The sequence below is a fragment of the Triticum dicoccoides genome, chromosome 5A (genome assembly GCF_002162155.2).
Source record: "Triticum dicoccoides isolate Atlit2015 ecotype Zavitan chromosome 5A, WEW_v2.0, whole genome shotgun sequence".
Taxonomy (NCBI): domain Eukaryota; kingdom Viridiplantae; phylum Streptophyta; class Magnoliopsida; order Poales; family Poaceae; genus Triticum; species Triticum dicoccoides.
In genome coordinates, this window is record NC_041388.1 from 371,332,416 (window position 1) to 371,350,508 (window position 18,093).

General features: G+C 43.3%; 2 protein-coding genes across 2 annotated transcripts; both read left to right on the forward strand.

Moving 5' to 3' along the window:
* Nucleotides 1-803: 803 nt before the first annotated feature.
* LOC119301570 (ribosome production factor 2 homolog) lies at nt 804-3,466 on the forward strand. Its single transcript, XM_037578564.1, has 7 exons — nt 804-921; nt 1,137-1,289; nt 1,701-1,904; nt 2,181-2,426; nt 2,507-2,743; nt 2,910-2,975; nt 3,064-3,466. Exons 2-7 carry the CDS (start codon nt 1,215-1,217, stop codon nt 3,175-3,177), a joined length of 942 nt encoding a protein of 313 aa, XP_037434461.1. The 5' UTR covers nt 804-921; nt 1,137-1,214; the 3' UTR covers nt 3,178-3,466.
* Nucleotides 3,467-3,997: 531 nt separating this feature from the next.
* LOC119301571 (GDSL esterase/lipase At5g45910-like) lies at nt 3,998-7,642 on the forward strand. Its single transcript, XM_037578565.1, has 5 exons — nt 3,998-4,359; nt 4,507-4,728; nt 4,850-4,998; nt 6,876-7,149; nt 7,243-7,642. Exons 1-5 carry the CDS (start codon nt 4,110-4,112, stop codon nt 7,470-7,472), a joined length of 1,125 nt encoding a protein of 374 aa, XP_037434462.1. The 5' UTR covers nt 3,998-4,109; the 3' UTR covers nt 7,473-7,642.
* Nucleotides 7,643-18,093: the final 10,451 nt, after the last annotated feature.

Here is an 18,093-nt window from a genome sequence, read left to right on the forward strand (position 1 = left end):
AGGAGGGAGAGGAGGAGGAGCAGGAGCCGGCGGAGGATGAAGAGGAGGAGGAGGAGGAGGAGCAGGAGCCGGCGAAGGAGGAAGAGGAGGAGGAGCAGGAGCCGAAGAAGGAGGCGCTGCCGCTGGATGTGGGGGAGGAGGAGGGGCCGATGATAGAGGAGGACATGGATGTGTGGCCGGAGCAGCACGCCATCCTGAACTCCATCCGCTCGGAGTCGATTGCGAAGGCCAGGCGTCGCCGTCGGTAACAAACAGAGGCGGCCCAGGCTCCGGCTCCGGCGCCGGCGACTCAGGCCATCTCCGACAACGACGAAATTTGAGTAGTATAGAACGTAGTACGTAACTATATATTCTACATGATTTTATATGGATTTAGGGGACGAATATGAAATAGTTGTATACGAAGAAAGAAATACGTGGCATGCTCGATCAGTATCCATGGATGCACCATTTGAGTTGTCGAATTTGCCATGTCCGGCTGTAGATGCTTTTACGGGGCCCAATACATATTGGCGTCATAATTTTGGGTTGGCTAAATCCTGCTCTAAAATTCTGTCTCCGTTTTGTACTCCTGCCTTAACGCGAGAGATAAAAGTCAGGCCCTGTAAATGGATGGAGGGAGCAACTGCTTGTTTATTTTTTTTGGACAAGTGAGTAACTGTTTTTTTTCTTGGAGGGAACTGTGAGAATTTGGTAGCGCATTTTTTTATTTTTGAGGATACGGCCCAAGACCGTGAAGTGGCCCGCTGGCCCGCTGGCCCGCTGCACAAGAACATCACCTGTATCACTGTATGGGTCGCTCGCGCCGCTCTCCCTAAACCACCCCTGAAAACCCTCACGAACGAAAGACCTAGCGCTCTCTCCCTTCGTCTCTCGCACCCGGCGGCGGCGGTCGAACGAGGGCACACGGCGGCGGCAGAGGTCAGCCCCCTACCCCCCCTCTTTCCCCAGCCTCTCTCCTCCCTCTTCTCCCCCATCTCGTGTGCCGCGCGGCGCCAGCGCTAGGACGCGCGTCCGGCTGCGGCGTACGGATTCGCCAGGGATGCTGCTGGGCGCAGCGATTTTTGCGCTGGTCGATTTTTCCGCCCTTCTCCTGTCATCTTCCTCGCGCTGACCTGTGATTTTTGTTTGAGCAGCGAATAGGCGCTTTCCAAGCTTAGACAGAGGTGTAAACCCTTCGCCAGAGGCCTCCTTTCCCGCGCTGCTTGAGCAAGATGAGCAAGATGGCGATCAGGGTTCCCAAGAGCATGCGCGCCAAGCGCGAGCTCCTCAAGCACGCGCCCAAGCTCGTAAGCTTCTCTTCTCTTCCATCCTTTCTTCAGCTGTTGCAAATCTGCCTTCAGCCTACAGTGCCAGAAGAAGTCCGTCCCCGTTTACTTATTGCAATTACAGAACCATACAATGACCACAAAATCATTATTGTGATTTAGATAGGTACAACGAAGTATTACTTAGATAGTACTGCTGTTTGATTGTTATTGTCTTTGTGACCGTGGCCAACCATAGACTGGCATCTTCCAGCAATTTTCCAAATAAAAGTTTCAGAGTAGTGTGTTGCAACACCGTATTTTTTTTATAGGAACCTGAGTTACACACAAAAGGAATGACCATTTTCTGGCACATGTTCTATGCTTTGTACAGATAACAACATGTAAATCTTAATTTAGTTGCTTAACCACATGTTCTACTGCTTGATCCAGGTTGAGAATGGCAAGAAGATGCTTATTCTCCATGGCACAAAGACTAGCGCAGTTTTGAACTCTGTGCTGGCAGATCTTTTCCACCTGAAGCGTGATCATGCTGTCAAGTACACCAAGAAGAACGACAGCATCAGGCCATTTGAGAGCGGGGGTGAAACTTCCCTGGAGTTCTTCTCCCTTAAATCTGACTGCAGCCTCTTAGTGGTAAGTCGTATTATGCTGCCTTGATTTGTTATGTTGTTTGTGGGAATGGGGAATTGTTATTCACTTGAGAAAATAAATATCAAATTGATGATTTTCTCGGAAGTAAAATTATGTAATCATGTGCTAGATAGTGACTTTCTAAGCACCAGTATGGAACCTATCTGAAACTGTTTCCCTGTCTGTTATAATGTTATTTTTTTCATTTTCTTTTGCATACTAAGCATTCTGAGTATTATTTTCCATTATTTTTAACTGTAACTACATACGTGTTTGCAGTATGGTTCTCATTCAAAGAAGAGGCCCAACAATCTTGTTTTCGGAAGGACTTACGATCACCACATATATGACCTTGTTGAAGTAGGAGTTGAGAACTACAAATCCATAGAATCATATGCATATGATAAAAAGCTGGCACCTAAACTTGGGACAAAGCCTTTCTTTGCTTTCATTGGGGAGCACTTTGAGAGTGTTGAAGGACTGAAGCATTTGAAGGAAATGCTGCTTGATCATTTCAAAGGAGAGGTGTGCATCTTTATAGATAAGTTGGCATGTAGGATATATATGGATAATTCTTGAGCTTAATTAGTTTATTTTTGCTACAGGTGGTAGAGAATCTGAACCTTGCTGGTGTAGATCGGATATTCGTGTGCACAGCAATTTCTCCTACTACCGTCTACATGATGCACTGCGCTCTCCGTCTAAAAAGGTCAGGCACATCTATTCCTAGAATGGAGCTTGTTGAAGTTGGGCCTTCAATGGACCTGGTACTTAGGCGGCACCGACAAGCAGCGGAAAGTTTACAGAAAGAAGCTATGAAGGCTCCTGGTCATGCTAAGAAGGTAATTCCAATGGAACAACTGTCTTTTGCTCATCAGGCTTTGTTATCTTGATGGTTTGGTTGCTAACTGGTGCCATTAGCCCTAAACAACCATATTTTCTGTCCTAATTTCTCACCGAGAACCTGTATGTCAGTATGTATTCACAACTACATTAACATGTTTGCAGGTGAAAAATGTCACGAATAATCCAGTTGAAGGCAAGCAGGGCAGGATCTACATTCCAGACCAGGAGGTTTGTGCCTAATTTGTTTCAACAGCAGTTGAAGTTTGAATTTAACCAATCTTCATACTAATCTGATTCATGGTTTTTTGTCTGAAAGGTTTCAAAATTGACCGTAACAAGCAACATAAAGGGTCTGAAGCGGGAGCGCCGTGACGCCAAGAAAAACAAGGAGCACTCGAAGAAGCAAAAGGTGGCCGAAAACCCTGAGTGACCGCCGGAGAAGGCTAGTATCTGTAACTGGTCAGTTTAAGGACTTTCGGTCCATAGGTTGAGTGGTAAATAGTCCAGTACCATCTTTTAAGGCTATCAAACCTGTGTACGGACTTCGGCATCAGTATCGGGGCAGCTTCTATATCAGACATAAGCATGGAATTTTGGAGCAACATATGCTACAAGTATTTTGTTTTACTGTTGTTATCAGCCCCTGATATTAGCCGACGAGAGACGACTGATGTGATGACATGGTTAAGTTTGGTTATCATGGATGTTGTGCCTTTTCTGAATCCGCATGTTCTCCATTTTTGCAACCTTTTTCTTTATCCATGGTGTTGTGAATTCCGTAGGCTCTGTGAAACTGCAGCTTGCGCTGAACTGCATCTCAACAGTTAGGCCAGCCCCTTGTGTGGCTGAACCTTGAGATTGACCACGCATCCTCTGGGCATACAGGCAGCGTTAGACAGGGTGACCACTAAGTGAAGCTTGTCTTAAAGAAGTAGGAATTGCTCTGCCAAATCTCACTCGGTCCCACAACGCCAAGATTACTGGGTGACCACTCACTTAAACCACACGCGAAGTCTCAACTAAAACTGATTATAGTTAGCAATTGAAATATCCTGGCTCTGGGCAATCAAGTTGGCACGATCAAACATTTTTTTGTTATATAAGCATTGATGCCAAAGAATCTCTCCTCTACTCTTAATCCCTGAGACCTGCCAGTGGAGGTCAAGCAAGTGCACTTAAATGTCTTTTGAAGTAATGCTACCAATTGTTTTTTTATGCGCTGGAAGCAAGCTGCCATTCGTTGACAAGATGCACAGCTCGCTTCCTTCTTCTTCTTCTGGCATAGCAGCTGGGCAGCGTCCATTATAACTAGTCCTCGTGTGGCTTTGATTCGCCACCATTGCAAGCTCTAGCCTAGCCACCATGAAGCTCATTCTTGCCTTCTCCATTCTCTTCCTCTCCTGCATCCATGGCGCGAGCTCCGACTCAGGCTTCTTCACCGCCATGTATTCCCTCGGGGACTCCTACATCGACGCCGGCAACTTTGTGATCATGGCGGCTGCGTTGGATCCGCCTTTTCCTTCCTGGCATGACAGGCTTCCTTATGGCATGACCTTCTTTGGCCACCCCACAGGCCGCCTCAGCGACGGCAGAAACACCATCGATTTCATCGGTAAGTTGTTGAGCCATCTGATCCACCGCATTCACTTCCTTAACTTATCGTCTTGATAATGATTTGGCTCTTAAAGCATTGAATGAATTCATTGAAGTTTGAGAGCACGCTCGATTTTGATTCTGTTTCCCAATGGTTGTAATGTAGCTCAAGAGTTTGGCCTCCCCCTTCTTGGACCCTCCCTGCTGAACAACTACGACGCCTCCAAAGGCGTAAACTTCGCGGTCGGCGGCGCACCGGCGATCGACGTCGACTACTTCGAGAGGAACAACATAGTTCAGTTTAAGCTTCTGAACAATTCCCTGAGCGTGCAGCTGGGTTGGTTCGAGCAACTCAGGCCAGCAATTTGCAACAAGACCGAGATCTCAGGTCAGCGACTCGCTCTACACTAGTGTGAAAAACGTTTTTATATTGTGGGACGGAGGGAGTATTATGGACTGTACTTACTGTCTACGTACAAGTCAAATTGCTGAGCAACTTGTTAATACAGGGTGCGGAGGTTGCTTCAGCAAGGCCCTCTTCTTCGTCGGGGAGTTTGGAGTGAACGACTACAACTTCCTGTGGTTTGCCGGCAAGACTGAAGACGAAGTGATGTCGCATGTACCTACAGTTGTCCAAAACATTGCCACGGCCGTGGAGGTATATTTGAGTGACCAGCATACTATTGCCATTTTTGCTTTGCACAACACCAGATTTTCTGAGAGCCGTTTGTTTACTATATGATCTGACTAGTAGGGTGATCTCTAACCTCTTAGAAGGCAATAATTGACTTTGACCTTCAGAAGGTTCATATTGTCTTTGCACATCACATCTCAAATTAGTTTCTTTATCTCGAGATGCACACCCCGGGATGATCTCTAACCTCTTATTAGGTAAGGGTTGACTATGACCTATATTATCTTTGCACATCACATCTCAGAGCTATAACTTATTTTTTTGAGGGACGCACACCTCACCATCAGTTAGAAGTAGTCAACTGGGCCAATTGATTTTTCCAAGGCAGGGAACTAATTAGAATTGTTGTTATCCTTCGCACAAGATTGGCATAAACACAATAGGGTACACGTATGCTCGATAAGAAAAAAGGTTCATGATTTAGTGTTTGAAATAAAATATGGATTTAACATATACATTCAAAGGATTATTGTTTAAAATGGAATATAGTTTCAGAGTTAAATGTGACACAATTATCTCGAAATCCTTTTTCTAGAAGGAAAAAGTAGATTTTGGTCCTTGGACCTTGGGCAAGTTTAAATTTGGTTCCTAAACTTTAAAGCCGAAAAAATAACCTTAATTTCAACACAAGATATGTTTATTCCTTTACTCCACTAAAAGAAATTTGTTCGATGACGCAGTGGTTGTTTTGCCCACGTGGCAACCCAGTCAACACAAATAAAAATAATAAATACAAAAAATATAGAATAAATCATGTTTGGAAGAATGTGAAGATTTATGACAAAATACTGATTCTTAGAGAAAATATATACCTGTATGTGTTTTTTGAACCAGAAAAATACGATCTAAGTCTAGGAAAACACGAGAAGACTATGTATTTTAAAAAGAAGTAGGAAAATCGGAAGTATTGTAGAAACAGTCAGAAATACTGCATGAGCATTCACCATATTTCATGATTGTCAATTAATGTTCCTCAAATTTTTAATTTTTTCTTTTCTTTTTCTAATGTTTTATTTTAAAATTGGGAAATTTCGCATAATTTGTCTTAAAATTCTAGTTTTCTTCCAAGGTATTCCTAATTTCAAATCAATTTTCCCTTTCTTGATTTCCAATTACTTATTATTTGTTCTGAATGGGTTACATGCGCGAAAACGAAACAAGCACCACATCATCCACCAAACCCTTTTCAGATAGGTGAGAGACCAAATATATCCAATTTTAAAAGCCTTGTGTAAAGTTTGTTGGGTTTTAGAGTTTTAACGTTAAAACTGGATTTAAATAATAGTCAAGGGATCGAAAATGGACATTGTAGCTTGAATCTAGTGCCACGCCACAGCATGCTACACACTTCAGATTGTGTAGTTTAAATGTAGTCTAGAATACATATCTCACACTTAAGAAAATCAATTATGTATTGCAACTACTGAACTAACTTTGTGCAAGATTGGTACATCCACGAAATTCGATTGCAGACTGTTGGATATGGTTGTATGGAAGGATACACCCACCTAATATTTCTCTTTGAGGTGTGTACCTTGATTAACTGTTGCTATCATTTCCCCGCAAAAAAAAAAAAACTGTTACTATCCTTACTAGAGGTCTAGATTGACGGCTTAGATTGAAACCCGCTCTTACCTCTGGACTGGTAAGGACTGCACCCTGATGAAAATCTTCTATATCCATGCTGACAGACTTTCTTCCTGTTTCAATAACTTGTAATGCATTCAGGCTCCGTACTGATCAGCACTGAATTTTACAATTGAACCGGTGTTGTGCCCTATTAGTTAGTCTGAATAAAAAGCGTGCCTAAACTAGTGTGTTCGTCCACCTTGGCACCACAGGGGCTCATCAAGGGAGGCGCGGTGTACGTGGTCGTGCCGGGGAACCCGCCGCTGGGGTGCTCACCCACCATGCTGACGAGCCGCTCCGGCCTCAACACGACGGAGTACGACGACATGGGCTGCCTCATCGACGTCAACCGCGTGGCCACGCACCACAACTCCCGGCTCCGCGTTGCAATCGTCTCTCTCAGGGGCAGGTACCCCCGTGCCACCATCATCCTCGCCGACTTCTACAGCCCCATCATCATGATCCTCCGCAACCCCAGCCATTACGGTAACAAGTCTTTCTTTGGTTGCGCTCGTGTGTCTTGACCTTTGCTTGCTGCGGCGCGGCCAGCCACTGAGCTGCCTGGGAATTTTGCTGCAGGGGTGGCCGAGGCGGACGCTCTCCGGGCTTGCTGCGGAGCCGGCGGCACTTACAACTGGAACGGCAGCGCCATCTGCGGCATGCCGGGGGCGACCGCATGCGATAACCCGTCGGCGTTCGTCAACTGGGATGGGGTTCACTACACGGAGGCCACCAACGGGTACATCGCCGACTGGTGGCTCCACGGCCCTTTCGCCGACCCGCCTATAATGAGTGTTGTTCGCTACTAAGTGGAGGAGAAACTTGAAGACAATTACAGGCGGCACATGAACGTCTTAGTGTCGCGGATGAAAGTAAATGTATTAACATTTGCTGGTATTATTTGGATTGAAACGAGGTGCTTTTTATAGAAGGAGGGCATCGAAACATGGGCGAAGCAAACTTGCTAGTGATTTTGAGCAAGGAAATAAATGCTTTCTCAAATCTACTCCGATTCAAAATAAGAAATAATCCTCTATATGTATTAGCAAAAATAAGAGAAGACTTAGGATAAAACAAGAACTTTGAATAATTTCAAACAAAACAATAGCTAGTAAATATTTATTTTTGCAAAAAAACTGCTAGTAATATTTATTACTATAAATCTTCTATATCTAAATAGCTAGCCCCCATTAACAATTTCTCTCAACATGCAAGCATGCGACATCATCACACAACATGCATGAGAAAATGCCCACCCCCACTATCATAAGTCTCTTAACATGCAAGCATGTCATGCATGGGAAAAAAAGACTTATCTCAACATGCAAACATACATAAGAATTTTCTTATATGCTATTTATATTTAATAAACATTTTTACAACTATATAATAATCGAACATAACAAATTATGTATTTTTAATTTTAGTTTTTTACATTATTACTTCAAAATATTCATGTTTCATACAACGAATCACATTGAAATATGTTGAAAAATATTCCCGCAACAACGTGCGGGGTATCATCTAGTTGTACTAAAGCTGGGACAATCAATATGGATCGGATGGAGTAGTAGATTTTATCGAGACTTCGGTTAAATAATGAAATATTTATCCTCCCTTATGACCTCTAAATCTCGCAGACATGCACAACAAGATTTATTCGAACGATGTTATATGATGTTCAGGCTAAATGACTTGCAAAAGGCTTTTTTTTGGAGGTGTGGTAGGTAACATCGGGATATACAGTGAATACAAGTAAAATAATTGTTTGATTTGGGAGGCTACCAATTTTGGAATTTCTTCTCGAGACATCCCCGTCAGTGAACTTCTCTTCGGGATGGGTCGTTGGTCTTTGTGGGAGATGTACATATTTTTCAATTATTACTGAACCCAAGTAGCAATAACATTTGCCATACAGTAGAAGTAACTATAGATATGCTTACCTAGTGATACACTATACACTATTATTAAGATATTTGTTAGTGTGTATGATATTGGAAATCTCTAACATAATATTTAATGATACTAGAAAAAATATGAACACACACATACAATTTAAAACATATAATTTATGAAGTGTCCAAAAATAATTTTCTCAAGCTGTACAATTTAAATTTAAGAGATTTTTTTTTGATTGACATACATGTCAGTTCTGGAGCAATTCAGAGAATAACAATATTTAGCAACATTATTATGTGGTTAACTATGATAAATAAGTAACAGAAAATTATGCTCACTAAAAATATATTATGTTTTTCTGTTACAAAACTATGATAGCACACAATTAATTTAAATAAATATAAAAGTTTAGCATAAAAATTATTTACATTCACACAGGGTCAAAAGGTTGTCCGGAATAGCTCACCCTGTGCAAAACCGAACAGAAAACCAAAAGCGTAATCGAAAAACCTAACCGAACCGAAATTTAGGTTTTTTAGGTTCTGGTTCTGGTTTCAGTTTGCAAAATAGGAAACCATATTCAATTCGGTTTTTTCGGTTTAAAACCAAAATAATTTGGTTAAATCGAACAAAACCGAAAGGCCCATCAACATCGACAATTCCCAGGCCCAGTAACCTCACGCACGCACGGGCCTTCCCCTATTGGGAGCTCCTATACGGCGCTGCAGGCGCCCGTTCGCGTTCCTGGCGCCTGCAGCGCCACGCGTTGGGCCGGCCCATGAAACGCGAAGACTCGCGAACGCAAAAGCTCGAAAAAGAAAACGCAAAAAATATTGCTATTTGCAGGTTTCGAACTCACCTCGTCGAGTTCGCGCACAGGTACCACAAGCCACACAAGCTACTTGCCTTCTATAATTAGTTACAGAGGCAAAGGCTTAATAACATAGGACGCAGCGCTATTTCATTGCAGAAATCTATTCCATCACTTAATTTTTTTGAATTGTTTGAGAAAAAGATCGTGATTTAAAAAAAGTTCATCCTTTTATAAGAAAAGTTCACAAACCTGAAAAAGTTCATCGATTTAAAAAAATCATCCATTTTGCAAAACAGTTCATCAAATTTGAAACTTCCCAGATTTTGAAAAATTATCAAATTTGAAACAAAAGTTCATCGATTTGAAAAAGGTTCACTGAATTTGAAAAAAGTTCAACAATTTTGAAAAAAGTTCATCGAATTTGAAAAAAATCATCAAATTCGAAAAAAAGTTCATTTGAATTCAGAAAAAGTTCATCGAACTTGAAAAAGTTCATGTAATCTGAAAAAAGTTCATCGAATTTGAAACAAAAATCTTGTAATCCGAAAAAAGTTCAATGATTTTGAGAAAAGTTCATCGAATTTGAAACAAAAATCTTGTAATCCGAAAAAGTTCAATGATTTTGAGAAAAAGTTCATCAATTTCGAAAAAAAGTTCATAGAATTAGAAAAAAGTTCATCGATTTTGAAAAAAGTTCATCAAACTTTAAAAAAAATTCATCGAATTTGAAAAAGTGTTCATCGAATTATAAAAAGAGTTCATCAAACCTAAAAAAAGTACATCGAATTTGAACAATGTTCATCAATTTAGAAAAAAAAAGTTCATTAAATTAGAAAAAAGGTCATCGATTGTTTTATAAAAAACGCAAAAATGGAAAATCATCAACTTAGACACATTTAGAAAAGAACAAAAAAAAGAAAACCAAAATGAAAATCGCCCCCGAAATGACAACAAACTAAGAGAAAACCCTCCTGCGACTGTAGAGAACAAAGAAAAGGAAAACAAGTTATGAATCAGTGGTTCGTAGATGGCTTAGTGGTTGCTGTTGTTGGAGGTTTAGGAAGAATTCGCGAGTTCAACTCCGGCTGCGTGCAACCTTTTTTATCTTTTTTTTCCTAGAAAGAAACGGGAAGTTGGGCCGGGCCCAACTAGCCGCACCCTGCAGGCGCCCGTTTGCAAATGGGCGCATAAGCGCCAAATAGGATTCACCTCCCTTATTCCTTCAAGTCTTCAACCCTAGCAATTCACGGCTTCACGCACGCACACGCAGAGTGGCAGAGGAGAGAGGCAGAGAGAAGAGGATGGCTGCGACGCCCTAGCTAGGTCACACTCTGGCCGTCCGGCGCATCCATCCGCTCCCCCAGTAGGCGAAGCTTCGTTCAGGCATTGACGTCCACCCTCCGTCCTCCGTCAAGCACATCGGCATCACTGACCTCCGCCCTCCACCGTTCATCACGCGCACCCGCATCGCTAACCTCCTCTCTCCGTCGCACACGTCGACGCACGCCTCCACGAAGCAAGACACGAGCCCCGACGCTGGATGGTAACCAACTTTGTTTTTTGATCTTTGATTCACTCTGGTAGAAATAGAATGGTAGTTCAGTAGCAAACAGCCAAACACACACATAGATCGATGTGATGACTTGCAGTAGCATCTCCCAGATCTCATGCTAGAATAATTGTGTGATGAATTGCAGAAGAAATTTATCTGGTAATTGCGAACACACACATAGGTGTTTCCTATTTAGTTTTGCAGTAAACTCTTTATTTTCCAGTGTTGATTATGCTATTAGTCACCGATCTGAATGGAAACTACTTGACTTATTTTTTTAGATGCCCGAGTGTGTCAACCTTAGTGCTGGTTATGCTGCCGGTCAACGTTCCTTACGAGAAACAGAACCTGATGTTACCCCTGACAGTGTTAGCAAGAAAAGGAACAAGAGGTCAAAGACATGGACACACTTCACAATTCAGAACGATGATCCGGATCATGCTAACTGCAACTATTGTAGTGTTGTATTGGGTTGCAAATCCACATCGGCAGGTACTTCTTCTTTAGTGAACCATTTGAAGATTTGCAAAAAGAATCCTGCCAGCATTGGAAGAAATCATACCGAGCTTACCTTCCAAGTTTGTGCTGATGGTAATTTTGTGGTTCCTTGGCAATACATTGAGAAAGAAGTTAGAGAAGCATTTGCTCGCATGATAGTGATAGATGAGCTTCCATTCATATTTGTAGAGAAAGAAGATTTTAGGTTCTTCATGTCTAAAGCTTGCCCTAGGTTCAATGTACCATCTAGGACAACCATGTATAGAGAAATCATTGCTCTTTATGAAGCTAAGAAAGCTATGCTTCGAAAATATTTCATTGATTCACATCAAACTCTTTGCCTCGTCACTGATACACGGACATAAAAAAGACAACAAAGCTACATGGTTCTTACTGCACATTTCATTGATTCTGGGTGGAAGCTTAGAAAAAATATATTAGCTTTGTCTTGGTAGATGGACACAAAGGGGACGATATTGGGAAAGCGTTAGAAAAATACTGATTGAGTGGGGCATTGAATGAGTGTGCACTATTACCGTAGATAATGCGAGTTCTAATGACACTTGTTTAGCCTACATGAAGATCTTTGACTAATAGGGGTTGTACACATGCAAGAAGTCAATATCTTCACATGTGTGTGTGGCTCACATTGTTAATCTTGTGGTCCAAGATGGGCTAAAGATAATGTGCCATCTTGTAAATAGAATTCACAATGCTATCAAGTTTGTTAGAGCCTTCGCAACTAGATCAGATGTATTTAAGAAGTGTGTCCAACTCAACAAGGTGGCGAGTAAAGGTTTGATTAATGCTGATGTGGCTACTAGATGGAACTATACATTTGTAATGCTAGATAATGTTGAGAAATTTGAGAGGGCATTTGAGCAATATGCACTTCATGATGCCAACTACAAGACCGAGTTAGAAAAAACTGGTCGAGAACCTAAGCCCGGCACTCTTGACCAGCGGGGTCCTCCAACTCAAAGTGATTGGGTATATATTCGTGAGTTCAAAAATTCCTCCAACACTTCTGGCACCAAGTATGTTACAGCCAACACCTTCTTGGAAGAGATTGTTGATGTTAACTTTATGTTGGGTGAATGGGGTGATCATGTGATATGTGGTGATGATGAAATATTTAAATGCATGGCTATCAAGATGAAAGCGAAGTATGAGAAGTATTGGGGTGATCCTAAAAAGATGAACACGTATATATCCATTGCTTCCATCCTTGATTCTAGGTATATGGTTGATTGGTTGTTGTTCTTTTGTCAAATATATGTATGTTGTTCTTAATGCCCTTGTTGGGAATTGTTGCATGGAAAACAAAAAAATTCTACGCACACGGAATGATCTATCCATGGAGATGCATAACAACGAGGGGAAGAGTTTTTCCATGTACCCTCGTAGACCGTAAGAGGAAGTGTTTCACAACGCGGTTGTGTAGTCGAACTTTCTTCGCGATCCAACCGATCTAGTACCGAACGTACGACACCTCCGCGTTCTGCACACGTTCAGCTCGGTGGCGTCCCTCGCCTTCTTGATCCAGCAAGACATTGAGGTAGTAGATGAGTTTTGTCAGCACGACGGTGTGGTTACGGTGATGGTGAAGGGATCTACACAGGGCTTCGCCTAAGCACTATGAAAATATGACCGGGGGTGTAAACGGTGGAGAGGGCGCCGCACACGGCTAACAATTGATCTGGTGTGTGCTAGGCGCCCCCTCCCACATATATATAGGTGGGAGGGGGAGGGGAGAGGCCAGGGCATGCCCTAGGGCTGGCTGCCAGCTCCCTAGGGGCCCTGCCTTGCCCTGTGCCCCTTGCCATGTTTCCCCAAGGGGGAAGGAAAGAGGGGGGAGGGAGGGAAGGAAGTGGGAATCCTAATCCACACTTTCCTTTCCCTTCTCCCCTTTACTTCTCATCCTTAGGCCGGCCCATATGGGGGGCGCACCAGCCCCTTGTGGCTGGTGCGTTTCCCCTCTTGGCCCATTAGGCCCATATCTTTTGTCGGGGGTGCCCGGAACCCCTTTCGGTGACCCGATAAGTACCTTGTACCCCCCGAAACACTTCTGGTGTCCGAATACTATCGTCCTATATATCAATCTTTACCTCTCGACCATTTCGATACCCCACGTCATGTCCGTGATCTCATCCAGGACTCCGAACAACATTCGGTCACCAAATCACATAACTCATATAATACTATATCGTCATAGAACGTTAAGCGTGCGGACCCTATGGGTTCGAGAACTATGTATACATGACTGAGACACCTCTCCGGTCAATAACCAATAGCGGAACCTGGATGCCCATATCGGCTCCTACATATTCTACAAAGATCTTTATCAGTTGAACCATTATGACAACATACGTAATTCCTTTTGTTCATCTGTATGTTACTTGTCCGAGATTCGTTCATCGGTATCTTCATACCTAGTGTTGGGGAACGTAGTAATTTCAAAAAAAATCCTACGCACACGCAAGATCATGGTGATTCATAGCAACGAGAGGGAAGAGTGTTGTCTACGTACCCTCGTAGACCGTAAGCGGAAGCATTATGACAACGCGGTTGATGTAGTCGTTCATCTTCACAATCGACCGATCCTAGCACCGAAGGTACGACACCTTCATGATCTGCACACGTTCGGCTCGGTGACGTCCCACGAACTCATGATCCAGTAGAGTGTCGCGGGAGAGCTTCGTCAACACGACGGCGTGATGACGGTGATGATGATGCTACCCGAACAGGGCTTCGCCTAAGCACCGCTACGATATGACCGAGGTGGATTATGGTGGAGGGGGGCACCGCACACGGCTGGAAACAATCAACTTGTGTGTTTTAGGGTGCCCCCTTGCCCCCGTATATAAAGAAGCAAGGGGGGAGGCCGGCCAGCCTAGGGGCATGCCAAGGAGAGGGGGAGTCCTCCTCCTAGTAGGAGTAGGACTCCCCTTTTCCTAGTCCAACTAGGAAGGGGGAAGGGGAAAGGAAGGAGAGGAGAGAGGGAGGAAAGAGGGGGCGCCGCCATCCCTCCTTGTCCAATTCGGACTCCCAAGGGGGGGGGATGGGCGGACAGCCCTAGGCCCCCTTTTCTCTCTCTCTCACAAGGCCCATGTAGGCCCATTAGTTCCCCCGGGGGTTCCGATAACCCCCCGACACTCCAATAAATATCTGGTGACCCCCGGAACTCATCCGGTGTCCGAATATAGTCGTCCAATATATCAATCTTTATGTCTCGACCATTTCGAGACTCCTCGTCACGTCTGTGATCACATCCGGGACTCCGAACTATCTTTGGTACATCAAAACACATAAACTCATAATACCGATCGTCATCGAACGTTAATCGTGCGGACCCTATGGGTTCGAGAACTATGTAGGCATGACCGAGACACGTCTCCGGTCAATAACCAATAGCGGAACCTGGATGCTCATATTGGTTCCTACATATTATACAAAGATCTTTATCGATCAAACTTCACAACGATATATGTTATTCCCTTTGTCATCGGTATGTTACTTGCCAGAGATTTGATTGTCGGTATCTCAATACCTAGTTCAATCTCGTTACCGGCAAGTCTCTTTACTCGTCCTGTAATGCTACATCCCGTAACTAACTCATTAGCTACATTGCTTGCAAGGCTTATAGTGATGTACATTACCGAGAGGGCCTAGAGATACCTCTCCGACAATCGGAGTGACAAATCCTAATCTCGATCTATGCCAACTCAACAAACACCATCGGAGACACCTGTAGAGCACCTTTATAATTACGTAGTTACGTTGTGATGTTTGATATCATACAAAGAGTTCCTTCGGTATTCGGGAGTTGCATGATCTCATAGTCATAGGAACATGTATAAGTTATGGAGAAAGCAATAGCAACAAACTAAACGATTGATACGTCTCCAACGTATCTATAATTTTTGATTGCTCCATGCTATATTATCTTCTGTTTTGGACATTATTGGGCTTTATTATCCACTTTTATATCATTTTTGGGACTAACCTATTGACCCAGAGCCCAGTGCCAGTTCCTATTTTTTCCTAGTGTTTCGAAGAAAAGGAATATCAAACGGAGTCGAAACGGAATGAAACCTTCTGGAGAAGTTATTTTTGGAAGGAAAGCAACCTGATAGACTTGGAGTGCACGCCAGGAAAGAAACGAGGGAGCCACGAGGTAGGGGCGCGCCCTCCACCCTCGTGGGCCCCTCGTGGCTCCCCTGACGTACTGCTTCCTCCTATATATACCCATATACCCTAAAACGTTCGAGGAGCACAATAGATCGGGAGTTCCGCCGCCAGAAGCCTCCTTAGCCACCGAAAACCAATCTAGACCCGTTTCGGCACCCTGCCGGAGGGGGCAATCCCTCTCCGGTGGCCATATTCATCATCCCAGTGCTCTCCATGACGAGGAGGGAGTAGTTCTCCCTCGGGGCTGAGGGTATGTACCAGTAGCTATGTGTTTGATCTCTCTCTCTCTCTCTCTCTCTCTCTCTCTCTCGTGTTCTTGAGGTGATACGATCTTGATGTATCGCGAGCTTTGCTATTATAGTTGGATCTTATGATGTTTCCCCCTCTACTCTCTTGTAATGGATTGAGTTTTCCCTTTGAAGTTATCTTATCAGATTGAGTCTTTAAGGATTTGAGAACACTTGATGTATGTCTTGCCGTGCTTATCTGTGGTGACAATGGGATATCATGTGATCCACTTGATGTATGTTTTGGTGATCAACTTGCGGGTTCCGCCCATGAACCTATGCATAGGGGTTGGCACACGTTTTTGTCTCGACTCTCCGGTAGAAACTTTGGGGCACTCTTTGAAGTTCTTTGTGTTGGTTGAACCGAACGTGTGCAGAACTCGGAGGTGCCGTGCTTTCGGTACTTGGATCGTGAAGACGTACAACTACATCAACTGCATTGATATAACACTTCCGCAAACGGTCTACGAGGGTACGTAGACAACACTCTCCCCTCTCGTTGCTATGCATCACCATGATCCTGCGTGTGCATAGGGAAAATTTTGAAATTACTACGTTCCCCAACAGTGGCATCCGAGCCTGGTTTTATGCGTTGATGCAATATGCACGAGTAGAACACAAGTGAGTTATGGGCGATATAAGTCATACTGCTTACCAGCATGTCACACTTTGGTTCGGTGGTATTGTTGGATGAAGCGGCCCGGACCGACATTACGCGTACGCTTACGCGAGACTGGTTTTACCGCCGTGCTATGCACACAGGTGACTAGCGGGTGTCAGTTTCTCCAACTTTAGTTGAACCGAGTGTGGCTACGCCGGGTCCTTGAGAAGGTTAAAACAACACTAAGTTGACAAACTATCGTTGTGGTTTTGATGCGTAGATAAGAACGGTTCTTGCTAAGCCCGTAGCAGCCACGTAAAACTTGCAACAACAAAGTAGAGGACATCTAACTTGTTTTTGCAGGGCATGTTGTGATGTGATATGGTCAAAGTGTGATGCTAAATTTTATTGTATGAGATGATCATGTTTTGTAACCGAGTTATCGGCAACTGGCATGAGCCATATGGTTGTCGCTTTACTATATGCAATGCAATCGCCCTGTAATGCTTTACTTTATCACTAAGCGGTAGCGGTAGTCGTAGAAGCATAAGATTGGCGAGACGACATTGATGCTATGATGGAGATCAAAGTGTCGCGCCGGTGATGGTGGTAACCATGACGGTGCTTCGGAGATGGAGATCACAAGCACAAGATGATGATGGCCATATCATATCACTTATATTGATTGCATGTGATGTTTATCTTTTATGCATCTTATCTTGCTTTGATTGAGGGTAGCATTATAAGATGATCTCTCACTAAATTATCAAGGTACAAGTGTTCTCGCTGAGTATGCACCATTGCGAAAGTTCTTCGTGCTGAGACACCACGTGATGATCGGGTGTGATAGGCTCTACGTTCAAATACAACGGGTGCAAAATAGTTCCACACACGGAATACTCAGGTTAAACTTGACGAGCCTAGCATATAACAGATATGGCCTCGGAACACGGAGACCGAAAGGTCGAGCGTGAATCATATAGTAGATATGATCAACATAGTGATGTTCACCATTGAAACTACTCCATCTCACGTGATGATCGAACATGGTTTAGTTGATTTGGATCACGTGATCACTTAGAGGATGAGAGGGATGTCTATCTAAGTGGGAGTTCTCAAGTAATATATTTAATTGAACTTAAATTTATCATGAACTTAGTCCTGGTAGTATTAGCATATCTATGTTGTAGATCAATAGCTCATGTTTAGCTCCCCTGTTTTATTTTTGATATGTTCCTAGAGAAAACTAAGTTGAAAGATGTTAGTAGCAATGATGCGGATTGGATCCGTGATCTGAGGTTTATCCTCATTGTTGCACAGAAGAATTATATCTTTGATGCACCGCTAGGTGACAAACCTATTTTAGGAGCAGATGCAAATGTTATGAATGTTTGGCTAGATCAATATGATAACTACTTGACAGTTTAGTGCACCATGCTTAAACGGCTTAGAATCGGGACTTCAAAGACGTTTTGAACGTCATGGACCATATGAGATGTTCCAGCAGTTGAAGTTAATATTTCAAGCAAATACCCGAGTTGAGAGATATGAAGTCTCCAACAAGATCTATAGCTAAAAGATGGAGGAG